At 51.3% G+C, this 27,045-nt stretch overlaps 2 protein-coding genes across 7 annotated transcripts in view; one reads left to right on the plus strand and one right to left on the minus strand.

Annotated features, from left to right (window-relative positions):
• GPA33 (glycoprotein A33) overlaps positions 1 to 22,383 on the minus strand; it is a 38,860-nt gene extending 16,477 nt beyond the window's left edge. The window contains exons 1-3 of the mRNA XM_003999163.6: positions 22,050 to 22,383; positions 6,947 to 7,101; positions 860 to 1,076 (exon numbers count right to left, since the gene is read on the minus strand). Of these exons, the coding sequence (XP_003999212.3) occupies positions 860 to 1,076; positions 6,947 to 7,101; positions 22,050 to 22,092 (415 nt within the window). The 5' untranslated portion in view covers positions 22,093 to 22,383. The remainder of the gene's footprint in view (positions 1 to 859; positions 1,077 to 6,946; positions 7,102 to 22,049) is intronic.
• The window catches only part of STYXL2 (serine/threonine/tyrosine interacting like 2), a 40,910-nt gene continuing 29,883 nt past the window's right edge, over positions 16,019 to 27,045 (plus strand). Inside the window, exons 1-3 of one of the 6 annotated variants that reach the window (XM_045048707.1) lie at positions 22,364 to 22,727; positions 25,574 to 25,698; positions 26,259 to 26,384. The gene's annotated coding sequence lies outside the window, so the exon portion shown is untranslated. The other 5 variants (XM_045048705.1, XM_045048706.1, XM_023247431.2 and 2 more) reach the window with 5 other exon arrangements.

Below are 27,045 nucleotides of genomic sequence, written 5' to 3' on the forward strand. Positions count from 1 at the left end.
CGGAGGCTGCTTCAGATTCTGTGCCTCCTTCTCTCTCTCTGCCCCTTCCCCACTCATGCTCTGTCTCTCTCTGTCTCTCAAAAATGAATCAATGTTAGGGGCGTCTGGGTGGCTCAGTCGGTTGAGCGTCCGACTTCGGCTCAGGTCATGATCTTGCGGTTCATGAGTTCAAGCCCCGCGTCGGGCTCTGTGCTGACAGCTCGGAGCCTGGAGCCCGCTTTGGATTCTGTGTCTCCTCCTCTCTCTGCCCCTCCCCTGCACATGCTCTGTCTCTCTCTGTCTCTCAATAATAAATAAGCATTAAAAAGATTTTTTTTTAAATGAATAAATGTTAAAAAAATAATAAAAAATAAAGTGCCGCTCACCTCCCAGGGTAGAGGCCATTCCTCCTATTGGACATAGAATAGGCATTGACTAAAATGTTCCCAGTAACAGTTGGACTCTGAGTCAGGTGCCTACTTTCTCTGGACCTCATCTACAAAATGCAGATACTAAAGTAGATGTCTGGCCCTCAGCACCACAGAAAGGCACAGTGAGAGCCCTTATCTAGGATCTGCGATTTCTCTTTCCTTCTCCCTAATAAGTTCTCCTTGAAAAGGAAGAGAGCTTGGGGCATGGGGAAGAGCACCGGACAGAGCAGGGACAGAATTTCCCAGGCAGACTCCGGGGCCACTCCAAACAGGCCTTCTCCTCTGCCCGGGGAACTGTCCTTGGTGGACACAGCTCAGAATAAAAAGGGAGGAGCAGCCCCCTGCCCTGGGGGAATCTGGCTTTACCTGACCACCAGGGAGCTCCTCCTCCCTGCACCCCTCCCTGCACCACAGCCCTGCTGGCCCAGGAAAGAGATGGAGACACTCACCGAGGACTAAGAGCTGGACACGTGACTTTGGGGTGCCTCCCAGGTCCTCCATCAGTGACACTGAGCACTCGTAGGTGCCATTGTCTTCCATAGTCAGCTGATCGATAGTGATGGAGGCATCTGAGATCCCAGCGTTGCCAGATACATTGACTCGGTCCTTGTAAAGTTCACCACTGATGAGGGTTTTGGTCAAAAATTTCCAGATGAGCACCATTTCCTGGGAGGAAGAAGAAACGGCACTCGGTCTTACCCCAAGTCTCAGCACAGAGCTTGCAGCCCATGCTGACCACCCTCACCCATCGTTCCCAAGCCCGAAGTGCTGACACACCAACCCATCGGAACAAACAGCTCTAATACGTGGTGCCCGTTTGCGGATCCTTTTATTGTGCATGTATAGTTTTAACGAAAATTTTGGAAGACCTGGGCAGGTAGGCCGTTCATACCGCAGGAGCACATGTGGATAAATGGGGCCTTCTCAGACCCCCACACTTTTGCCTTTCGTACAAGTGGCAGTTCTGGCCTCTCTCTTACCCATTCAATTTCAGTCCATTGTCTGTTCTCATTTATTCAGCCGACCCATATTTATTGAGCACCTATTATGTGCCATACGTGGTGTTAGGCAGCCCCCCTCGGCTTCCAAGCCCACTTTGTTTACTTGACTCGTGCCTTTGGAATATGTTCATTCGTTGATATACTCGTTGTTTACCAAAACGAACATGACACTGGCTCGGATCACTACTTTCTAGCCAGACTGCCTCTGTTCAAATTCCAGTTCCTCCACTTACCAGTTGTATGACCTTGAGCAAAATGCTGGCCTCCCTGTTTCCTCCTCTACGAAATGGAGATCAAAATAATAATGCCTATTTTATATGATTTTTGTGAGGAGGACAGTAGACAATATATGCAAAGCAGGTAGGGCTTTGCCCGACATGCTAGGTTTGCTGTGAGCGCTAGACATAATTGTTCCTGAGGAGCAATTGTTCCTAGGTGTGCCTGACATTCAAAAACGGGTCACTCATGATTTCTGCCCTTAAAGAATAACAAGAGCGATAGGCGGTTAACCCAATGTTAACAACGCCCGATAATTAGCTATGGGATCTCAGAAGAGAGGTATTGCTTCTAAACTGGGAAATCAGGGAAGCCTTCCTGGAAGAGTTCCCGGAAGACAGTGCCTTGGACCCCGAAGGACAAAGGAGAACCGGCCAGGCAAAGGGCTGGGGAGTTGGGGCAGTGCCTGTTGGAGGAAGACAGACGTATCTGGCATTTTAGGCAAACGGAGAACAACGGGGAAGGTCCTCGGAGTGGGAAGCTCCGGGTCAACCCCAAGTGGTTCATAGGAAAGGAGGTGAGTGTGTAGTGAAGGGTGGGTGGGAGGTGAGCCACGGGCAGGTAGCAATGAAGATCAGACTGCTGTCTACTGAGCACGTGTTGCATGCTGGGTACTCTTCTAAGCACTTTGTATGTATTATCTCACTTAATCCTCACAATACCCCCATGATGGAGGTATTATGATTACACCCATTTCACACATGCGGAAACCAAGGCGCCGAGAGGTTAAGGACTTCTCCCAAGTTTGCATGGTTAACTGAATGGCAGGGCAGGGATTTGAACCAGACGTTCTGGCTTCAGAGCCTGAACTCTGGTGATTCTATGTTACCAGATTGCAGGCCCTGGGTATATGGGCCTGAAGAGTTTGCATTTTACCCCCAAAGCATGGAGAGCCTGCGTATTTCAACCCAGGGTGGGAAATGAATTAGAAGGAGAAGGAAAGGCGGTCAGGAAATCTGCAGTTAGCAATTCAGATGACAAGTGATGGGTCTTGAGGTAAGGCTGTGCCCATGCAGATGGGAAGAATGAGTGAATTTGAGGAGCGTGAAGGGGACAGACAATGGGACTTGGGGCGTATTAAATGTATAGGGTTGGGGAGTGGCAGACGTCAAGGGTGAGAGTCTTTGGCCCGGATATTTGGGTGTGTGGTGATGTCACTTCCAAGAGAGGAAACACCTAGAGAGAGAATGGGTTTTTTAGCGTTTATTTATTTTGAGGGGAGGGGCAGAGAGAGAGAGAGGGAGAGAATCTCGAGCAAGCTCCGTGCTCAGTGCAGAGTCTGATGTGGGGCCCCATCCCACCAACCGAGAACACGGAGATCATGACCTGAGCCCAAATTAAGAGTCAGATGCTTAACCGACTGAGCCACCCAGGTGCCCCGAGAGAGAGAATGTTCTAAGACAAACTTCATTCTGTGCTAAACGTGATGTGCCTGAGTGTTGATGGGACACGGGGGGCTGGGGAGCAGGGGGGCGGGGGGAGTTCGGTAGGAGCTGGGCTCCAAGGGATGGGGGCTTGGGAGTCAGTGACCTAGATGTTGACTGAGCCGTGGACCACATGGAGCCGCCCCAGGTAAATGAAGAAGCGCCAAGTGCCGGGTTACTTCGTTCTGAAAGGTCAAGGGGAGGTCAGAGAGGTAGGAAGAAAACCCAGGATGAGACTGCCGAAAGGCCAAGGGAGGAAGATTCCAGACGGAGGTTGAAAGAGGTTGATAGTGGGAGCTGCTAGCGAGAGATGAAACCGGAGGCCGGAGGAGCACATTGAAGTCAGCGGAAGAGAAGTTGCTGGTGATGCCAGGGGCTTGGCGGAGGCAGCGGGTAGAGCACGCTGGGGAGAGACGGGAGCGTGGCCACAGTGTCAGGGGTGCCGCCGCCCGTGTCCTTTGGGGAAATTAGAAAAAGGAGGCCTAGTGTTCGGGTCGCCGCAGCCTGTGCCAGGGTACTCGAGCTGGCTAATGGAGTGCCCCCTGCCGGGCAGGGCGTCACTGTGACCGCCCCCGAGGGGACAGATAGAAAGAAGGGGCGGAGCATCAGGGCGGCAGACGAGGGACGGTCTCGGCTGTGGACCGGTCCGTGGACGCAGATCCTTCCCAGCTCGGCTCTTTTCGGCCCTGCTGGCTCTGCCCCGGACTCTTCATGCCCCAGCCGCCCTTCCAATCACAGCTGTCCTGTGGCTTCTCCCTGATCACCCATCCCCTCGCCCGTGTCACAAGAATCTCCCCGAGAACACAGAGCGAATCCCTTCCTCTGCACCCCTGCTTACTCTCAAGGGGATTGCCTCAGATCCTTTCGGAGGTGAGGGATCCATCCGGAAGAGCTTTAGTGTTTAAGCACTCAGGGAGGTGCCTGGCCGACTTTGCATCTGCTTGGCTGAACCCACGTGGTGGTGAAAGAGACATCCTTCAGTTTCTCAGGCTGAAGGCAGCAGCTTCCCTCTCTAGGTTCCCCTCCCCCCCCCCCCCCCCCAGGATTCCGGAAATGGATAGGACGTGTGCCCGTGGCCCATCAGCGTCCCTGGAGCCACAGACAGCAGGTGCAGCAGGCCACGATTTCCTCTCCTTTACCATCCGTCCTTCTGCTGTAGGCCCTGGGTGTCCTGGGTCACCCCTTCTCTCCTGTCAGGGAGAAAGCTAAATGCCTTCACTCTGGGTATTCCAGGGCCCTAATGCTCACCTCTGGCAGGCACGTTTGGGGAGCGGGGGACATTCAAGATACTTTTGTGATTTTTTAACCTCTCCCCCCTTTTTGTATATGTAATGCTAAGCATGAGAAAATGAGGAAATAAGGCTCTAATGTTTAACAAAGGAAGGAGAAAGAAAGACCCTAATTTCTGGGAGGGGGTCTCCGTCTATGTGGAAAAGGAGATCAGGACTGTTATCAAAAGTTTGTCTGGGGGCGCCTGGGTGGCTCAGTCGGTCAGGCATCGGACTTTGGCTCGGGTCATGATCGTGCAGTTCATGAGTTCAAGCCCCTCATCGGGCTCTGTGCTGACAGCTCAGAGCCTGGAGCCCGCTTCAGATTCTGTGTCTCCCTCTCTCTCTGCTCCTCACCTGCTTGCACAGTCTGTGTGCGTGATTGCCCCTGACTATAGGATCCAAAAAAAAATTTTTTTTTTTTTTTTTGTGCCACGTTGTGCTTTCCTCCTGGATTGTAAGTGGAACACAATCCTGGTGCCCATTTATACCGTGAAGTGGATATTGTTGCAAAGAACACACCAGAGGCTTTCTCACTGGTAAGCAAATAATGCCTTATGAAGGCAGGAGAGAAACCCGTGTAGTTTTAGCAGCTGATGCTGTCTGTCCGCTGGAGAATAAATTTTGGATGTTCTTTTATCTCCCCCCCCAAAAAAATAAAATTAAAAAAATCAAATAGGTGCTCCACCTCTTCAAATTAGAGAAATGTGAATTTGATCAATAACGCGACACCTTTTTCACTTATCAACATGGCAAATATCAAACAGTCTGGAGAATGCTCTGTGTTGGAGAAGGAGGTGCCCTCGTGTTGGTGAGAGTGGACATTGCCATGACATCTAATGAGAGCCATTCGATTTTATTTATAAAAGTTTTAAATTCACATATCCTGTGACTCAAAAGTTCCATTAAAAAAATTGTTTTTATTGAGTTATTTTTGGGAGAGAAGGAGGGGCAGAGAGAGACAGGGAGAGAGAGAATCCCAAGCAGGCTCCGGGCTATCAGTGCAGAGCCCAATGAGGGGCTCGAACTCACGAACTGTGAGCAGAAACCAAGCGTCGGACACTCAACCGACTGAGCCACCTAGGAGCCAGAAGTTCCATTTTAAATAATTGATCCTATATGTATATAATTTAAATATACCTTCATGCTATTATATATGTGTATATATATATATATCCATAGACACTCATATAGAGAGATTTATTGCAGCGTTACTCGTAACAGCAAAATATAGGAAACAAATCAAATGTGTATCGTTGGTACAAATAGCACATTCCTAAAACGAAATACAATGCAGATGGTTAGAAAATGAGATAGATATAAATGTACTGACATATGAAAAGATCTTCATGGTACGTATTAACAGAAAAAAGCCAAGTGCAGAACGTGGGTAGTCTGTGGGTAGTCTGTGGGTAGTCTGTGTAAACATACATATTCATATATGTATATGTGCACATACATAAGTCTACACGTACGTTTGTATTTGTGTATGGCCTGTATTGAAGGCCCCCCCAAACGGTTAAGGGTGGTTCCCTCTGGTGAGGGGAACAGGAGACTGGGGGTTTAGGGTATGAGGTAGACAGACTTTCACTCTGGGTACCTTTTTACTGCTTCAACTTCGGTCCTATGCATGTGTTATTTATTTATATATTTACTTTTTTAATGTCACTTATTGACAAATCAGGTTCCCTACCACACCCGGTGCTCATCCCGACAAGCGCCCTCCTCCATGCCCATCACCCACTTTCCCCTCTCCCCCACGCCCCCTTAACCCTCAGTTTGTTCTCCGGATCCAAGCGTCTCTTAGGGTTTGCCTCCCTCCCTCTCTGTGACTTTTTTTCCCCCCCCTTCCCCTCCCCCGAGGCCTTCTGTCAAGCATGTGTTATTTAGACACACACATTCACCCAGTTGAGACTGTGGGGAAACAGGCACTCGGGCCCTGCTGGTGGAACACAAAATGCTGCCCCGTGGGGGGCAGCTTGGTAGCCTCCGTGAAATCATAAAAGCATTTACCCTCTCTGGGAGCGCATTCTACCTGTGCACGAACACAATGACATATGGAAATGGCTATTACTGGTTATTGGAGGATTGGGAAGAAACAAGGGCCTATCACTGCGGGGCTGGTTACATATTAACAGTGTCTCCACACAATGGACTCCTATGAGCTCTTAAGGAATGCGGGCGCTCTCTATTAACTGATACAGGAAGCTCTCCGGGAACGATATTAAGTGAAAAATGCAAGGGGCAGAACAGCCTGGAATATGCTGCCTATAAAATCTGGTCTCAGGGAGAGCTCTGTGCTCGTGAAAAGGAATGACGGTCTCGAATGACACAATTTAGGTCATGTGAGACTGCCCAGCAGAAGGATATTTTAGAGAAGGTCACTTTTTCATGATAAAGGACCCCTCCCCCGGGGCCAACATTCACTGCTTCCTCCCGTGGGCCCAGCCTGGGTGTTAACGTTTATTCTAACATTTATTGAAAGCCTCTTTAGTGCTTGTCCCCTAAGAGGTCGTGGTCAGGTAATACGCATTCCCACGACAGGAGTATTTTTTAAGGATCCTTACCGAGTGACTCCTTAGAAGCTTGTCCCATTGCACAAATCCATCTCGGTTGGAGGCAGAAGTGTGGTAGGTGCACGGAAGGGTAACGCTGTTTCCCCGGGCAGCCCGGAGAACATTCCGGGGGGTTTCCACAATGACAGCATGGGCAGTCACCCAGACTGGAAAGAAAGTGGGAAGCGGGAAGAAGTAAATGATACGGCATAGCCCCTCGTTGCCCACAGGGCTTCTGAGGGAATACCCAGGGACATCCTCCCCCTGCACTCGCAGCCGGATAAGGTCACACTGTGCTCTCGGCCGTGGCGCACCAGCTGTTCTCCTCCAAGACTAAGGCGAAGACAAACGTGTGCCTTGGTCCACCCTACACCCATCACGCAGCGCCACAAAGTTAAATGTATTGTGCGGTAGTGTGGTAGCTAAAAGCCCGGCTTTGAGCCTCAGCCCCACCTCTTACTAGCTGCTTGAACTTTTCTCATCCATCAAGTAGGAACACGGATACTTCCTAGAGCTTCTGGGAGAACTTGATGGGATAAGATGCGTAAATAGATATATTCTTTTAGTCCCCGTCACATAGACGGCTCTTGATAAATAGTCCTCACCATCTGTTTCGTTGTGATGATGATGATGTATGTAGTCATTCATTGAGCACATTTTTACGCAGCGCTTCAAGGTGGTAAGGAGTTTTATAAATAAGATTAGATCAAGGTAAAGAGATAGAAGGTATTCCCCGGGGTTTGTCGGGAAAAGGTGAGTTTATTCTACGTAAGTTTATCAGGACAAGGTGAGGAAACCAGTGCGGCCACGCGAGTATGTCCCATCATGTGTGCTCATCTTACCACATGATGGTGACTCTCCTCCGTGTCCCCTCCTCTTGGATCTGGGTGAGGCTGTGACTACAGTGGGAGTGAGTTTCACCATATGGCTCCTCAAGCTAACCTGTAAGAGGCCATAAGCTTTGCCTGGCCCTCTTGAGATGCTCACTCTGAGGACCTAAATCCACATGGAAAGAGCACGTGCGGGTATTTGGGACACGCCCCCAGCGGAAGTCCCCGGGCAGCCACCCTCACTTCCCAGCATGTAACTGAGCAAGCCCAGCCATGGAGGGAAGCAGAACCGAACGGACCCTGCAGAACCCGCCCATAGTGAGGATTCCTGAGCAAAATACATGTTGGCACTGTTTTAAGACACTAAGTCTTGGGTGGTTTGGTTTGTAGCCATGGGTGGTTGGAGCGGAAAGCCACGTGGTTACGTGTCATGAGAATTTTCTAGGCAGGAGTAAGTGTGGTCCACGCGAGGAACAGCAAGGAAGACACAAGGGTGGGAGAGGAGTGAGGAGGAGAGACGAGACAGAGAAGGGTCTTGTAGCACATATTTGGGGCTTTAGATTTTACTCTGGAGGCGTGGGAAGCCCTTGGGAGGGATTTAACCAGAGGTAATCTATATGACATACGGTTTTTAAATTTAATTTTAAGTTGACATCCAAATTAGTTAGCATCTAGTGCAACAGTGATTTCAGGAGTAGATTCCCGAGGGCCCCTGACCCATTTAGCCCATCCCCCCTCCCACAACCCCTCCAGCAACCCTCAGTTTGTTCTCCATATTTTTGAGTCTCTTCTGTTTTGTCCCCCTCCCTGTGTTTATATGATTTTTGTTTCCCTTCCCTTATGTTCATCTGTTTTGTCTCTTCAAGTCCTCATGTGAGTGAAGTCAGAGGATTTTTGTCTTTCTCTGACTAATTTCACTTAGCATAATCCCCTCCAGTTCCATCCATATAGGTGCAAGTGGCAAGATTTCATTCTTTTTTATTGCTGAGTAATACTCCATTTTATATATATATATATATATATATATATATATCACATTATATATATATCACATTATATATCTATCACATTATATATATATCACATTATATATCTATCACATTATATATATATCACATTATATATATATATATATATATATATACACACAGACACCACATCTTCTTTATCCATTCATCCATTGATGGACATTTGGGCTCTTTCCATACTTTGGCTATTGTTGATAGAGCTGCTATAAACATGGGGGTGCCTGTGTCCCTTCGAAACAGCACACCTGTATCCCTTGGCTAAATACCTAGTAGTGCCATTGCTGGGTCGGAGGGTGGTTCTATTTTTAGTTTTTTGAGGCACCTCCATATTGTTTTCCAGAGTGGCTGCACCAGCTTGCCTTCCCATATTTGACATACATTTAAAAAAAAAAAATTTTTTTTCAACGTTTTTTATCTATTTTTGGGACAGAGAGAGACAGAGCATGAACGGGGGAGGGGCAGAGAGAGAGGGAGACACAGAATCGGAAACAGGCTCCAGGCTCTGAGCCGTCAGCCCAGAGCCCGACGCGGGGCTCGAACTCACGGACCACGAGATCGTGACCTGGCTGAAGTCGGACGCTTAACCGACTGCGCCACCCAGGCGCCCCATGACATACATTTTTAAAGCATCATCCTGGCTGAAGTGAGGTGAAAGGAAGGCGCATACTGGGGGCAGAACGGAAGCAGGGCAAACATTCAAGGGGCTATTTCAACAGTCCAGATGAGTGCAAATGGTGGCTTGGGCGCAGGAGGTCGTGGTGGTGGCGGTGGAGAGAAGTGATCCACATTCGAATGGATGTAGAAAATAGAGCCAGTGGGATTTGGCTGCACATTAGATTTGACACGTTAGAGGAAAAGAGGAGGCAAGGATCTGTACAGGATTTGGCCTGAACAACTGGGAGGGTGGGATCGTCATTTACGGAGAAGACGAAGGCTGAGGGAGGGGCAGGTTTCAGGGGGAAGATCTGGAGTTTGTTTGTGGACATGTGAAGTTTGAGATGCTTATTAGACACCTAGGTGTTGAGGAGACGGTTGTGCGAGTCTGAAGTTCCCCGGAGAAGTCTTTGAAGGCCAGAGGATGGGGAGGAAAACAGAGAAGTGCGCAAAGACAGGGAAGATATCCGGGACGGGGCCCTGGGCCACTCCAGTGCTTAGTGGTGGCGAAAATGAGGGGAAACCGGCAAGGGAGAAAGAGAACTGGCCAGGGGGCTAGGAAGAGAGCCAAGAGAAAACATTTCCCAGGGGCCACGCAGGAAGCGTTTCATGAACGCAGAGGGGGGCCAACCACTCCGATGCTGCCCATCTGTTGGGCCAGGGAACTGGGAACCGAGAGATGACCACTGGCTGTGGTCACATGGAGGTGACCTTGGTATGAGCAGATTCCACGGAGTGGAGAGGGATGGAGCCTGGGAAATGGGTTCAAGAGCAAACGGGAGGAGAGGAAGAGGACGGCTTTTGCCAAAAGGGAGAGAGAGGGGGGCGCTTGCATGGCTCAGTAGGTTAAGCGGCTGACTTTGGCTCAGGTCATGATCTCACAGTCTGTGAGTTCGAGCCCTGCCTTGGGCTCTGTGCTGACAGCTCAGAGCCTGGAGACAGCTCGGAGCCTGGGGCCCGCTTCGGATTCTGTGTCTCCCCCTCTCTCTGCCCCTCCCCTGCTCCCGCCTCTGTCTCTCTCTCTTTCTCTCAAAAGTAAATAAACATTAAAAAAAAAAAAAAAGGGAGAGAGAGAAAAGGGGCCGTGGGGGCTAAAGGAGTCTGAAGGGCTGAGAGAGGTTTGTGCCTTTTTAAAAATATATGTTTCACGATTTAAACAATGTTTTTTTTAACACTGCAGCCTTTGTTTTCCTCTTCTATGGGATCTTTGCATCCCTACTCAGCGAGTGAGACAAAAGTGTCGGACGGGACATCTAATCTGTGATGGGAAAAGGAAGAAGTACAGAAGTTCATCTCTAGAGCCTTCCGGTTATCCAGTATCTCCTTTCTATCTGCCCAGAACCCACCCTGCCCCGAGCAGCTGCCGCCCCCCTTCCTGCTGCTGCCTGAGAGCGGCCTGCCTCATGCTCAAAGCGTTCTCTCTCACCCTCACCCCCCTCAAGGTTCTCCTCAAGGCCGAGCCCTTCTATTCCAGAAGCGTATCCAACTGACTCAGCTAATTCCCCACAAGGGGTTAAAAATGGTCAGTGTTGTGTTAACCTCTCCAAGGACAGACAAAGTGGGAGAGCGAGTGCTTTCACCTCTTGGAAGGAATCCTGGTGCCATAGTTTGCTCAGGAAGAAGTTTAGAGTGGGTCCACTGTCCTAGAGGAAAGTTCCAGGCTCTCCCAAGCAGAGTGGATGCCTCTCTCCTTTGTGCCACCTGCTACCCAGGAGTACCTGCCTCTTAGCACTTCTGTCTCATGAAAGTTTATAACACAAGTGGCAGAGTGGCCAAGGGCCCCAATGCGGGAGCCAAACTGCCCAGGCTGGCATCCTCTTTCTTTAAAAAAGTTTATTTATTTTTGAAAGAGAGAGAGACAGAGCGGGAGCGGGGAGGGGCAGAGAGAGAGAGAGAGAGGGAGACAGACTCTGAAGCAGGCTCCAGGCTCCGAGCTGTCAGCACAGAGCCCGACGCGGGGCTCGAACCCACGAACCGAAAGATCATGACCTGAGCCAAAGGTGGACACCTAACCGACAGAGCCGCCTCGGCACCCCTCTTTTTCTGTGTGACCTTAACCAACTTAATTAACTTTTCTGTGCCTCCGTTTTCCCAGCTATGAAACGAGGATAACAGTATTACCTAACTCAAGGTTGTTGGGGGGGGGGGGATTGCATGGCTTACCACAGTCAGCATGCATGTCCTCTACCCTGGCACAGGGGCAAGAACTATACCAGCATTCTAGATCGGCACGTCTTCCCCCTCTGCTACTCTGTTCTCCTCATCTTTGTGTCCCCAGGGCTCAACAAAGGGCCCCACCGAGGAGGGGCTCAAGCAAGCACTCTTCCACAGCAAATAAAACGAGTTGTAGAGAATCTGAGCTTGAAAGATGGGTGGGATTCACACCCAGAGAAACTTGCTGGAGACCTGTCTTACCGATTGCTAGAAACATGCCAAAAAATCAAATAAAGGACCAAAAGAGCCCCCCCCCCCAGAGGGGAAGACGCCCCAGTTGGAAAGGGGAAAGGTCCATTGAACCTCCCTAAAAGGGTGGGGTCAGAGACCCAGCCTGAAGCCCTGATGACTGCTTGTAAATAATTAAGGTTTGTTAAGAAGATAATAAACTGTCTCCTGAGAGCTCACCGGAAAGTAATACATCCAAGGAGGATAATGAAATGTTTGATGGAACTGGCCGCTGGAGGCCAACGCAGCGCATTATTGGAACCCCTGGGGAACTGGCAGTGAGGTTTTCACTTAGGAAAATCCATCTGCTCTGAGAAACCACACGGTTAAGGAGGAGGTGCCCCGAGGCCAGAGGTGACCCCACCCGCCCCAGGGCAAGGCGCTGGCTCTGGCCTCGAGGAAGTGTTAGTCCCCTGGAGGGGGAGGGGCAGCTCACAGGGCCTGGGGGGGGGGGGGTGCTCTGTGCTGCCTCCACTGGTGGCCGCGGTGGTTAGAACTTAGCATTTGTCAGCCTGGACGCGTAGGGATCCGTAACTTCTAATCGAGTCAATGAGTTTCGCCAGGGTCCTACTTCAGGGCCAGGCGCTGGGGATGTGAGCAGAAACCACTGGGCCCTCCTCCAGAAACCACCGGGACCGTCCCAGCCCCCGCCTGCTCGCAGGCTTGTCCAGACCTGCTTCAGGCAGCACGCTTCTCTCGTGCACACACAATCTTCACGTTCTGACGGCTGGTGCGCGCAGTCAGATGGCACGCTCCTGCTGGCAGGGTGTCTCCCGTTTCTCTTGTCGCCACTGCCTGCCAGCTCCCCCCCCCCCCAAGGTTTCTACAGAGCTGGGTGCTCATGAGACCTTGTGGACTGGGGCGCCCGGGCGACTCGGTCGGTTAAGCGTCCTACTTGGGCTTGGGGTCACGGGCCCCTGCGTTAGGCTCGGTGCTGACGGCTCAGAGCCTACTTGGGATTCTCTCCCTCCCTCCCTCTCGCTGCCCTTCCCCACTGACTCTCTCTCTCTCTCTCTCTCTCTCTCTCTCTCTCTCGTGCAAAATAAACTTAAAAACAAGTGGCCTGGGGCACAGTCCCCGCACAGGAAGGAGTCAAAGGTCCCTGCCAGCCGGCAGCCTAATGGAGCCTAATTAAGTGCAAGTGTCAAGGGAGTCAAGTGTAGGGGAGGGACGGGAGGGGCAGTGTTACCACCCCAAGAAGGATTGTAACAGAAAGGCTCGTTGAGGAGGCGGGACTTGGAATTGCCCCGCCCCGAAGGAGTCAATTCACTATGCTGAACTTGTATGAACTTGTATGGCAGCAACCAGAAAAAGCAAGACTCCTGCGGGGGGGGGGGAAGGGTGGGACCAGGTCCTACGGGACTAGCCGTGCTCACGGCGAGTGTCAGCTGCTTCCATGTGTGCGGAGAGACAAGTCCCTACGTGGGAGCCCCTGTCTGTGACTGTGTCCTGCCCGTGCCAGGTGTTTAGGGCATCCCTGACTCACCAGGGCAGAAAATGAGGAAGCAGCCCAAAGGCCACCGGGTGGCACAGGGGAGGGAGGCACCTCGGGAAGGAGGCGGGCTCCAAGTGTGACAGCTGGTGCTGGGGCAGAGAGGGCTGCTCCAGGGACAGGGCTAGCTGGGAACAGAGACAAGCCCAGCAGGCGGGGCGGGGCGGGGGGGGGGGGGGGGTAAGACCTGGGCTCTGCCAACACGGAGGAGTTTGAGGGGCAACACCCTCTATAAGAGCCTCCGGGTGGAATGTGTCTGCCACCAGCTTTCTCAACACTGAAATCCCTACCACTGAGGGGCGACACTGAAGCGCTGTCTTGGGGAGGAGGGGGGACACACCGGGCGACTCTCTTCCTCTCACCCGCAGGACCGACCCATCTCCTTAATTAGTCCCTCTTATCCATCAGACCCTGGAAAGGCACTCGGGATGGGTAACTTTTTTTTTTTTTAAGTGCTTTTATTATTTTTAAGTTTATTTTGTTGCCGGGGGAGGGGGAGGGGAGAAAAAAAAATGCTAGCGGGGGAGGGGCAGAGAGAGAAGAGAGAGAATCCCAAGCAGGCTCTGGGTTGTTAGCACAAAGCCCGATGTGGGGCTCAGACTCACGAACCATGAGATCATGACCCGACCCCAAATCAAGAGTCGGACGCTTAACCCACTGAGCCACCCAGGCGTCCCTAGAGTGGGTGACTTTTGATGGAAGCAGATGAGATTAGAAAGTGGAGACTTGGAGAGACGCTGGGAGTGCCTAGAGAAAGAGGGAAGGAAAGAAAGGCAGGACAGGGGGCGCCTGGGTGGCGCAGTCGGTTGGGCGTCCGACTTTGGCCAGGTCACGGTCTCGCGGTCCGTGGGTTCGAGCCCCGCGTCGGGCTCTGGGCTGATGGCTCGGAGCCTGGAGCCTGTTTCCGAGTCTGTGTCTCCCTCTCTCTCTGCCCCTCGCCCGTTCATGCTCTGTCTCTCTCTGTCCCAAAAATAAATAAACATTGAAAAAAAATTAAAAAAAAAATAAAAAAAAAAAAGGCAGGACAGGAGATAACTATACGCAAACCAGCTTGCTGCCTAGTGAGGCTCCAAAGGGTGGGTTCTCATTCATTAACAGCCTGTTCAGCAAATGGCTGCGGGGCACGCATGTTGCAGGCACTGTGCTAGACTTTGGGGAGAATATGACAAGCAGGGGCAGACAGGGTCACTGCTCTCACGGCCCTCAATCTTCTGGGTGAGTCGAACTGGAATGAAGAATCCCAGAGACAAATGTAAAACCGCCATGGAAAACAAGTATTACACATTCAGCAGCGACAGGCTATAACAAAATTTGGGGATGAGAAGAGGTGATCCTAAGGGAGAGCCTCTTGAGCTGACATTAGAGGATGAGCAGGAGGGAACCACAAGAAAATTGGAGAAGAGATGGGGGTGGGGAAAGAGCACTGTACAGAGGTCAGGGCATGGAGAAGGTGGGGCACATTCCAGAAAGTAAAAGAAGCCGTTTAGGACAAATTCCACTATCTGTCCTCTTTCAGCCAGGTTGCCTCCCCTTGTCCCCTCAAGACTGTCCTACAATGCAATTCTGGGCGGTCCTATAACGCCTTGTGGCCAGAAATGTGGAACGGGGCCCAAGTCTAAAAGGCCGTGACGACAATTTGAGGGGCTTTATTGTGTGTGGGTTTTCTTGCTATCTGCCTTGATGGCTAAATTGATACAGTTCTTTTTTGCATCAAAGAAGTGAAGACTCAAACGGGGGAGGGGAAAAAAGAGCACTGATTAGTTTGAAAACCAGTTTATCTTTCTACAATTAGATAAGGAGAAAAATGAAGAACCCCCTGCTAGTGGGGAAAGGCGAGCATTATCTAGAGTCTAGCACGTGAATAATATACTCGGTTATCGCGCATTGCCATTGGTTTTCCATGGCAGAGCATACAGCAGACTTGGAAAGGTGCATGCTTAAAGCCAGGTTAGTCTTACATTCCATAACTAAGCTGTTTGTGGGGCTGTTGTGGCTAAAGTAGTTGGCTATGCCCAAATGGGCGTTGACCTGTTCCCACAAATCTTTATCCCAGTCTTCATTGGCAAGGAAGGCACTGCCATGTGCTCTCAGCCAATCTCTTGTCCTAGGTTCCTGGTTTGGTCGACAGCAACCCCCTCAACACAACTTTTGTCATCACGGCTTGCGCTATAACGACTGGTTTCAGTCCAAGGAACCTGGTGGTGAGCATCAAAGGGCCAAGCGGCCTACTTATTTTCAACAGTAGTACGGTTCGTAAGCTCTGCCACGTTGGAAAAAGAGCCCATCTAAGCGCTCGGTGGAGACAGAGATGCCCTCACCCCACATCTGGGCACCAGCCACAATCACTTCCGGCCCCTGATGCTGGGGGATGAGGCCCCCAATCCCTGTGCCAGGCAGGTGGGTTCTGGCTAGAGCCAGAGGCTGGGAGCTCAGTGGTGAGCCTCGTGGGCCCGCCATATCCAGGGGTCCCCCTCTCTGGCCCTTCCTCCTCCTCAAGGGCCCCCTTCCTCGGGCCCAACCTATTCTGACCCCCCCCACCCCCCCACCCCAGCACGATGGTGGCCCCGCATGGCCGGGACGCCAGCCGCCTTCCTTGTGCTCCGTGGCGGCCATCTTAGGGAAGAGAACGAGTGCCCGGAAATGGGCGCAAGGAGACTCGGGAGGGGTGAGAGGTCAGCTGCTGGTTGGGAAGAAGCTTTAGTTTTGTGGAAGTTGTCGGCCTAGAAGGGTACTTTTGATTTTGAGGGTAGAGGAGGGGAGTCCTGACAAGGAGAGGAGCAGGCAGAAGAGCCTTTATCACCGAGGACAGGACCGCAGTGTGGAATCTCCCAGGTCAGTAACAGTAGCTAAGAATGCTTGGTAGGATCGAAGCCCAAGTCAGGCCAAAGGGAGTCTCAGAGGTGAGGAGAGGGCTCAGTGAAAAGAGTTGGAGAGGAAAAGCGGACCAGAAAGTTAGAGTGGATTGTGGAAAACCAGGCATACTTTGTGATGGTCAGACAATAAATTCCTATTAGGAAGACATCAGTGGGGCCCAAAGTGACCTGAGAAGGCTTTAATGGAGGAAAGGGACTTGTGGCCTTTGAAGATTAGACAGGAAAAAAAAAAAAAAAAAAAAAAAAAGGAAGGTGTGGATACTACAGGTGAAGCCAGTGATGAATACGTTTCCAAACCGAGGAGTAAACACGGGATATGACAGAAATTTTTGGACTGTCCAAGGTATAGGAGGCAGTCTCGGGGATCAGTCGGAGTGCTGACATGCTGGGGTTCGGTGAACATTCCAGGGGTCTATAGAACTTAAATCTAACCTAATTAGGAGAACCTACCCTCACGATTTGAGTCTGGCAGCAGGTGGGAAACCACTGCAGAGCTTTAAGTAGGGGTAGTTGACATGGTCATCATTTTACTTTAAAAGATTGTTCTGGCTCCAGTGTAGAGGACAGATAGAAGGGGCAAAACAGGCACACCGGGCCAGTTAGAGGCTGTGCCTCCCTGTAGAGGGGCCCAGAGAGAGAGGAGCCAGAGTCAGCATCAGCTTGCCAGCCAGTGGACCATCCTGGAAGTGGGTCTTCCAACCCCGGGAAGTCATCCCGGGTGAGGCCACCTAGAGCAAGGACAAGCGTCCCTGCCCAGCCCCATCCAAACGGCAGAGTCGTGAGCAAAACAAATGCCTCCTTTATCATTTTCAGTCCGGGGCTGGTTTCTCCCACAGCAATAGGAAGCTGTTAACAGATGACTGCTAGGTTTCTGGCTTTCATTCCTGGACGGATGAGCGTCATTTACGAGGCAGAGTCCGCTGAGAAAGGCCAGGTTAGGGGAAAAGATTACGAGCTTGCTTTTCAGCTGGTGAGTCTGCAAATGCTTCTGAGACGTCTAAGTTGAGAGGTCATGCGGGCTGTTGGATCTGCGGGTGTAGGTAGCTCAGGAGAGAGGTCGGGTTTGAAGGCACAGATCGTGAGCCCCTTGGAAACGGTGACGCCCGAAGATGTGGATGCGACTATAGAGTGAAAATAGAAGTGGGTCTAGGCGTGAGGAGCTCTGACGTTTCCTGGTGGGCAGAGGAGAATGAAGCCCCAAAACACACCTGAGAGGAGGAGGCCAGCACGGAGGAGGAGAACCGGGAGAGGGGGTATCATGGGAGCAGACAGAATAGTTTCCAGAAGGAGGGATGAGCAGGGTCAAGGGCTGCCAGGAATACAAGCACATCCTGAGCCAGACGCGTTCTCCCCAGGCCTCCCAGGGACCAACCTCACAGTCAGCAGTGTGGCTGCGTTACCCAGAAGCCCGGGGATGGGACTGGGGGACAAGGGCAAGAGGAGGGTCACACCTGTGCCCACCAACCCGTTCCGCCCTGGAGTCTTGTTTCTTAAACCGTTTCTCAGCGTCACCATCCCTTGGGAGCTTGTTAGGAATGCGAAATCTCAGGCCCTGCCCTGCCGAATCAGTCTGCATTTGAACAAGATCCCCAGGGGACGTTTATGCACGCGAAAGTGCGAGAGTGCACGCACTTGGGCCCCTGAGTCGAGACACCAAATCAGAGGCCGGACGGTAACTCAGGACAGTCTCCAGATGGCGCACAACTGAGCCGAGTCACTTGCAGAGTATCCGTGGCAACAGAGGTGACCGTTGATTACACCTACTTTCTTTCAAGTTTCAGTATGTGACATAAACATAGATGGCACGTGAGAATCACCTGGGTAACTGTCAACCTCAGGGAGACACACAGATTCTGCCTCCCCATGATTCTGATTCAGAAGGTCTGGGGGGCCGGGGCATCTCTGTTTTTTACTCCCGGGGTGATTGTGATGGGCAGCTCGGGTTGATAGCCACTGCCCTAAACCATCACTCCTCCCCCTTTGCACGCGTACTCCCCTTGGGCTAACCATTCATGACATCCTTCCCCTTTGAGGCTGCGGCCGGGACTGGGGCATTTTAATCCTGATCGAATCTCTGGCAGGTAGACTGTGTAATTCCCCGGGCACATGAGCCCTCCCTGGGAAGTGCTGGCTTCTGACCTGTGCTCGGATACCAGGAGCAGGTGGTACCCAGGCCCCTGGTGGGAGCCGGGCCCGGGGGATGGGCGTGACAACAGGGCTCATACCCACGGAGCAGATGAAAGGCTGGGCTGCCCATCTCACAGCACGTCGCGCTGACACCATGCTGGCCCTGGCCTGGGTACCGTCCTCTCAGAGTCAAGCTACGCTGGGCGCAAGGCCACCCTCTCATCTGATTCTACTCAGGTGTGCACGTCTAAGGCCGAAATCCACAAACCTCACAGCCCGGGCCGGGTCCCTGCTTAGGAGCTTGGACATACAGCTTGACACTGAGCTCAGATCTGCTGCACTGTGACAGGGCAGAGCACAGGGACCTCCCCGAGCCTGTGTGACCTTCAGAGCGGACAAGTGTAAGTCTTTTAGGGAAAATTATCCTGCTGGGAATTGTGGCTTCCCCAGGGAAGGGATCTAAAATGGCGTGTCAGCCTCAGTTCAGTAACCTGGACGCCTAGATCCCAGGAAAGACCCCCCCCCCCCCCCCCATGCATCAAACATCCATGGATTTGTTGAAATATTTTCGGATGGGGGAGAAAAAAATATATTTCCTCCTCTACTGTATTTTGGGATGATAGATTCCTTTGTTTCTCTGTGTAATGCAGGACTTTCCAAAGTTCTTCTAATATAAGCTTCAAAGGGGTTTCCTCTAGTTCTGGGAAGGTGGGGCTTTTTTTGTGTCTTTTATCAAGTCTTCAAAGATTTTAGTGACTCCAGGCGGAGCTGCTTAGAGACTTTATTTTCCCTCGGGCGGCTTCCTCTTTCCACATCTCTTTTCTTGCAACTGTACCTCTGTCACCTCAAGTCTCACGGAGTCTGGTCGCTGGAAAAACTTCCCCGGAGGGGAAGAGCCTTAGTCCTGTGTACGAGTTGGGCCGTTTTCTCCAGAAGCCTTTGGGAGGGGCGATAACTCAGGACTCGTCCATGGTGACCCTGACTCTTTCTTTGGCACACGTCTAACCAGACCCCAGCGCTCAGGCCACTGATTCCCAAAGTCTACTAATTCTCTGTAACTTACACTTGCCCGCACTAATAATATCCGTAATAATCATAACTGGCATTTATTGAATGCTTATTGTGCGCCAGGCACTGCTCCAAGACCTTTACGTTTACAAACTCATTTACTACCCATAATAGCCCATAATATCCATTTACTATCCATAATAATAATATAATGTGCACACTGCATTTGTACACGTTATAGATTACCCTCCCCCATTGCACAGAGCGGGGAAACGGAGGTTGATGGAGGTTGACTAATTTGCCCTCCCCACCGCCGCCGTGTAAAGTCAGCACAGGAAGGGAGAGGCCCCTCCCAGTGCCTGTGACGGGGTAGAGCTCCATGATAGGAGGAGGTGGGAACATTTGCTCTGGAAGGGCGAACTAGTTTTGTCAGGCTGATTTCCCGTGGGCTTTCATATTGTTTTTAAATTTTCTAATATACCACCTTCCATTTGGGTCCCTACCGTATGTCATAATTTCTGTCTCCCCAACGTCTGATGCGTCCTGGGGCCTCCTGGCTCATTCAGAGGGGGTGTTGCTCTGCCCAGGACATCAGCAAAATCTAGGTCATTCCTGTGCAGGTTCAGGTGGAGAAAGGAAGCGGGAGGGAAGGCTAATAGGTCTTCTGGAACCCAGCTCAAGCTCCGCTTCCTCCAGGAGCCCCTCCCTGACTTCCCTGCTCCTTCCTCGGGGGTCCTCTCCTGACACGCGGTGGGAAGGGCCACCCAGATGCCCTTTGAACACCTTCATTGCTCACTTGTGCATGGCAGTGGGCGTTTTGTCCCCAGATGTTTCCACTTGGCGAAGCGTCCCTATGCCCCGAGCTGGCCACCGACCGGGGCTTGCCCTGCCCACTGCTCCAGCTCCTCCCGCTTCGTGTAAGGTATGGAGGCAAAGGTCGTGGGCGAGTGGAGCTGGACCGGGCAGGCCGGGCGGGTAGAGGGAAGGGGATGACGGCAGAAGGCACGCTTCATCATCCGGTCTGAACACAGGCCCAAGAGCTGGTTCCACTGGGGGAGTTTCCCCAGGGGTCACACGCCTCCTCAAAGGAAGGGGCAAAATGGACCCCTCCGGGCAATTCAGAGTTAAGGCCACTTTTCATTCTAAGCCGGGTGAGCATTTTGTTTTAGAGTGGTTTGCTAGGCCAAAAATGCACTGGTTGTAGCCAGACTGCAAATGCAAGGATGTGTACAGGGGGGGTGGCGGAGGGGGAAACGTCCCTGACAAGACCTCGGGTTCAGAGCGTCCCTGGCCTAGTCCGGGGAGGATGGTCATTTCTTTTCAGCCTCCCTCCCTCAGGGCTTGAAGCATCCTTACTGTCTGCAACTGATGGCTGAGACAGGTTCCCTCATGGCTGCGATCATTCCAGACCCCTCACTCCTGAGACCCCTGCAGAAACCATGCATGCAGTAAAGAGGTTTCCATGAAGGAATGAACCACCGAGGCCCTCTAACCTGCTCATGAGGGCCTCTCTACCCCCAGTCATCTGGGCCTCTTGTGGGGCTTGAGCCAGCCTGAGCTGATGGATCTTTCCCGGGTCCACATCCAGGCCTTGACCTCCACCTAAGGGCTTGAAGGCCAGGTTTTGAGCGATGGGAAGCGTGGGGCCCGCTGGGCCGACAGGCCAGCTCGTCCTGGGGCTTGCTCTAACAGCTGAATACCTTGGCCCCACTTCCCAGGCCTAGGGGTTTCCTAAGTTTCCTGGTATAACTCTTCACCTCCTCCCCATTTTTACCAGATCCCTGAAGCCTGGAACGCTTTCTAGATGGCAGGCTGACGGGATTTCTCAGCATAGCCAAATACACTAAATTAGAGATACTCCTCCAATTCCCTCAGCCCCAGTCTCTCAATTTCCGTTCTCCATTCTACTTCCTCCCTGTGCCCAGTACCCCAACACCAAGGCCTCCGCCCTAACCCTTAAACACTCCATGGGTCCCACGCAATGACTTTGCTGTTTGACAGCAGTGGATTTGGATTTGACCATTATATCGACAAATGTCTGATTTCTATTTTGCAGGGTGTTCCCATCTGCCAAGTTTTCAGCGACCAGAGTATCAGAAGGGCTGAAGGGCTTCGACCTTTGGAGAGGGCCTTTGTAGTTTGGTTTTTGAAGGGTTTGAGTCTTCTCTTGCTCAGGGGATGATATTGAGCAAGTTGTAGTGTCTCTCTGCCTCGGTTTCCCTACGTGGGATGGAGATATTATCACTTTTACCATTGCCTTTTCCTCTAGTTTTAAGGCGACGGGTAAAACCCCAGGTAGTGAACATGTCGATATCCACACATTCTGGATACTCTGGGACTTGATTTCAGATACTTAGTCCCTATTGTCAGATCATGTGTCTGATCTCGTGATCTGATTCGGGATCAGAATTTACAGTCTTGAGAATTTATGAATTATTCATTCCAGAAATGGACCGGAATTTTATTTACTGATACGCATATACAGACCATTCCGATACTGGTTGTGGCCTGGAACCTGCCGCCTGCACAGCAGAACCTGTAATTCTGCCCAGCAGGAACTCAACTATGTCACTGGAGGGCCTCCCTGAGGAGGCACTGTCAGCACTCAGGCCCCTTGTCTCACCCGCCCCTGGGCCCTGGACAGGGGAAGAGCCTACTCACCTGCACAGAGCATCCCCAGCACAGGCCTCATCTTCCTCGCCATGGTCTTGCTTCCTCTGTGCCCCAAGCCCAGCCTGGCTTGAGCCCCAGACAGGTCTGGGCTGACTAGTTGAATTTATAGCAGCCTCTGGCCTGGCCCAGCCCTCTGTCGCTGTGGTTTCCCTTTTCCTGCGCACCTCTGCCCAGCCTGGCCCCCCAATTGTGTTCGTCAGCTGGTCTGGCAGAGGAGCTAACCTCTCCTCTGGTTAGGACTGGACTTGAACCAGTCACCGCCCCCTCACCCCCCGCCTTTTCTCCATTTGGCAGGTGTACAAAGTCCTGGACTTCTCACCAAGGCGTGGGCTGCTATAACAGATAGGAAGTTAACATCTTGTAATAAAAAGGAGAATGATCTCAGAGGCAGGTTCTCTAAGCCAAGAAAAGAAGGGCGTCGCCCACCATTGCTGACACACCCCAGACCACAATAGGATCCCCTTCTTCCTTCCCTTCTCCTCAACCCCCACCTGACCCGCACTACAGCCACAGTCATGAAGAAGACAGGAAGGCTCTATGCTCAGAGAATTGACCATTTGGTTGGGAAGATGAGAGTCACACGAGTAAAGAAAGAAGACCGTCTTAGAACCACTATGGCCAACTTGTCTCGGTTTGCTTGGAACTGTCCTTAAAAAAAGAATCGAGGTAGAGTTGAACCAGACACAATGTGACATTCGTTTCCGGCGTACAACATAGCGATTCAACAAGTTTACACCTTATGCTGTGCTCGTCACGAGTTAGCTACCACCCGCCATGCTGCAATGCTATTGTGATACCTTTCACTGTAATTCTCTTGGCTGTGCCTTATTCATTCCTGAACTGGAGCCTGGATCTCCTACTCCCCTCACCGATTTTTCCGCCTGCCTTCTGTTCTCTGTATCTGTGGGCCTGTTTCTGCTTTTCGTTTGTCTGTTTTGTTTTCTAGATTCCACACGTAAGTGGAATGATAACGGCATTTGCCTTTCTCTGTCGGACTTACTGCACTTAGCGTAATGCCCCCTGGGTCCAACCACGTTGTTGCAAATGGCAGGATCTCGGGCTTTTTTGTGGCCGAGTAATGTTCTTCATCTGTTTACCCATCAGAGGGCACATGGGCTGCTTCTTGGCGACTGTAAATAACGCTGCAGTCAACAGGGGTGCATATGTCTTTTCCAGGTAGTGTTTTCATCTTCTTTTGAGTTTGTATCCGTAGAATTACCGGATCATATGGTATTTCTAGTTTTAATTTTTCGAGGAACCTCCATACTATTCCCCACAGTGGCTGTACCACCAGTTCCTGAGAGTTCCTTTTTCTCCACATCCTTGTGAACACCTGATATTTGTTGTCTCTTTTATGTTAGCTATTCTAACATGTGTGAGGTGATGTCTTCATTGTGTTTCCGATTTGCATTTCCGTGATGATTAGTGATGTTGAGCGTCTTTTCACATGTCTGTTGGCCATCCATCTGTCTGTCTTCTTTGGGAAAATGTCTATTCAGGGTCTCTGTGCATTCTTTAATCAGATAGTTGTTTTGGTGTTGAGTAATACTTTCTATATTTTGGATAATAACCCCTAATAGGGCATATCTTTTGCAAACACCTTCTCCCAATCAGTAGGTTGCCCTTTTCATTTTGTTGATGTTCTTTTTTTTTTTTCTTTTCATGGTGCAGAAGCTCTTTATTTTGGTGTAGTCCCGATAGTTTATTTTTGCTTTTGTTTCCCCTGCCCGAGGAGATCTATCTAGAAAAATGTTGCTGCGGCTGATGTCAAAGAAATTACTGCCTGTGTTTTCTTCTAGGAGTTTTATGGTTTCATGTCTCACATTTAGGTCCTTAATCCATTCTGAGTTTATTTTTGTGTATGATGTAAGAAGCGGTCCAGTTTCATTTTTTTGCATGTAGCCGTCCAGTTGTCCCAGCACCATTTATTAAAGGGATTGTCTTCACCCCTGCCACCCCCGCCCATGGAACTACCCTGGTTTCAGAGAAACCAGGGAGACAAGAGAAAATCCCTTGTCCCTGGAATCTCTTAGTCCAGGCGAAGTGGAAATGACTGGTCACCCTACTTCAAGGGTGATGGTGCTATGGGGAACATAACCCAGAAAATGTTACAGGAAATGAAATTGAGCGAAGGAAAGGGGCCCCGCTTTAGGCTGAGCGGTCAGAACAAAGTGGGGAGATGAGTATGATGGTTCTCTATTTTACAAACAGGGATCTGATTCTCAGAGAAGTGAAATGAGCTCTCAAAGGTCATACAGCTAGTGAGTGGTTTTCTGATTTCACTCCAGTGGCCTGATGTCACCCTCTGCAGGTGACTGAGGGTATACAGAAGACAGAGGCCATGCCTCCTCCTGAGCGGTCCCCTCCTTATCTGTTGCCTCTCTTAGGTGTGTTGTTGGTTCTCCATCTTTCCCTCCCTCCCTTACTTCCCTGCCACCCTTTCATTCTCTGTGCTGTGGTCCTATCACCTGGAGCCTTACCGTGACTGAGGCAGCCCTTCTGTCCTTCCCTGCCCCTTCCCTCCCTTATCTCACCTCTCTCCCAAACCACATTTCATCTTTATGGAACCTTGGGTGGGCATGAAATGAATCCCCAGCGTTTCTCAGTTATGGCCATTCCTTGGCAGTCAATTCTTGAGTCCCTATTTTGACCCTCAGGGTGGTTTGGTGACTGGCCAGGGGTGGTGCCATGTTCCTCCTCAGAGATGTGTTCCTTGACCACTCTTTCCAAAGGAGCCCCTAACTCCAGCCCTGCCCAGTCTCTGCCACACAACCTGTTTGCTTTCTCCCAGCTCTAACCACTGACATCCCCCAGTTTCGTTCATGCTCTCCCCTCTGGCATTTCTTCCCCCATCATATCTGCTCTTATGATCCAACTTGTTTTTTAAAAGACCAATGTGTGTATCATTACCTCTTCTATGGAGCCTTTCCTGACTTCTTCAGCCAGAAGGGCTCTTCCCTCCTGTGAACTCACACAGCACTCTGGATCTCTCTTAGGATACTAACTACATTCTGCCTTATGCTGGAGTTATTTTTGATCTGTGTCTCATTCCTCCTAATAAAGCGTGAGCTCATTCATTTATTTAGCCAATTTTTGATGGTACTATGTGCAAGACACTGTTCCATTTGGCCAAGGAGAAGGACCATTTTGAGCATATAATTATGTGACGCATAGTAGATAACCATTTGTGAATGGGTAGACCAATGGGATGGGATGGATGGATGGATGGATGGATGGAGGTGTAATTATAGAATGTGTGAGATGAGGGGCTGAACTATTGGGTTTTTGGGCTTTGCTTTGGTCATGGTGATGGTGGGAGTTTACAAAGGGGAGTAAGGTGGGCTATGAGCTCATTTGAAGTTTATGAAGCTTGTGGAATTTTTTTAATGTTTATTTATTTTTGAGAGACAGAGTGGGAGTGGGGGAGGAGCATTGAGGGAGGGGGGACAGAGGATTGGAAGCAGGCTCTGTGCTGACAGCAGCGAGCCCTGATGTAGGATTCGAACTCACAGAACTGTACCGTGAGATCATGACCTGAGCCGAAGTCGAACGCTCAATCGATTGAGCCAGCCAGGAGCCCCGAAGCTCGTGGGATTTTTACACCACCCAGGCTTGCCACTTGACCATCCCCACGAATGTGAGTGTCGTCGGGGAGGGACTGTAGAGGGTGAACACAACTACTCGTTTACTATTCAGAGTCATCGCTGTTCAAAGAAACGTAACCCTGGCCACAAGCCGTTGACTATACCCTTTCGTTGCACCATGGTCCTCTCCCGACATCCATCAGAGCCCCTGCCCCAATCTATATATTGGGTATTTTTTTCCCAGCACCCTCTAGACTGACATGGGGCTGGGATACAATTTGTTCCGTTCTTCTAGATTGGTGGCACTAGACCGCCTTCTGGAAAGACTTTGAATAGGTAGCGGCAGGCAAGAGAGAGAGACCAAAGGAAACCTTTTCTTCAGGCCTCTCCATCTATGAAGCCTGACTGTCTTCTACCTTTGCTGCTCAATGTCAGTGTCCGGTGTCCAGAGAATCAGCCAGGAACAGGAGGGAAAGAGTTAAATGGGGCCAGCTTTCAGGTCTGGGTCCTGAGACTGCATTCCGTCCTCCCAGAGATCTGCCAGGCTGTGGGGCCAGAGGCTAAATTTAGAAGGTGGCTAAGATTTCCCGTTAACAGCTGTCCTGTCCCTCAGAGCAGAAGCACCGAAGAGAGGAGAGAGGTTGGTCCCTCTCGCTGATCGGAACTTTTGGCCCTTTTATCCGGGTCCCTCAGCCCTTGGGTGACTGCCCTTTGGTGTGGAGATCTAGGCAAAGCCGCGGTGAGTGCGCCTCTCCCTTCATTGTGTCCTGTGAGCGAGACTTACAAGCAGAGGGGCAGCAACTCTGCCTGGAGTGAGTGGCAAGGCCCAGTCGTGAGTGGGACCAGCTCCGGAGGGATTTCATGTTCCTTAATCAGGGTGGTGCCTGAGCCAAAGGCAATGACCCCTGCGGCCTTGGTGAGAGGCACTGAAGAGGGCCAGCCGCCCCTCCCCCGGGAGAGGCCAAGGCGTGCGTCTGTGCACGCCTGGGGCGTGTGCCTACATATATGTACGCCCGCGTGCGTGTGTGTGCTCACGTGCCTGTGTGTATGTGAGGGCACACCCAGGAGTTGCAACAGAAAGATCCTTCTGGCCTGAGGAATCATTCCCTTGCTTTCCAACGGCTTTAGCTTCGTCCACGCAGAGCCCTGGGTCGCCTCGCTGCCTCCTTGCCGGGATCTGAGGAAGGGGCCAGGGTGTCGCTTCTTAAATATTGTGACTCCAAGGTGGACAGCTGACACAGCTGGGGCGTGCATCTCGGTGTCCTGCCGAACCCAAGTCAGACCGGGCTCTCCCCGTGGGTCGTCTCCCTCCCGGGGGTGGGTCGTACGCGCTGACCTTCCCCCCGCTAACGCCGCCGATATACCCCTTCCCCCCCACAAAACCTCCAGAAGCGGATTCC

Source organism: Felis catus, chromosome F1, assembly GCF_018350175.1.
Source record: "Felis catus isolate Fca126 chromosome F1, F.catus_Fca126_mat1.0, whole genome shotgun sequence".
Classification (NCBI taxonomy): domain Eukaryota; kingdom Metazoa; phylum Chordata; class Mammalia; order Carnivora; family Felidae; genus Felis; species Felis catus.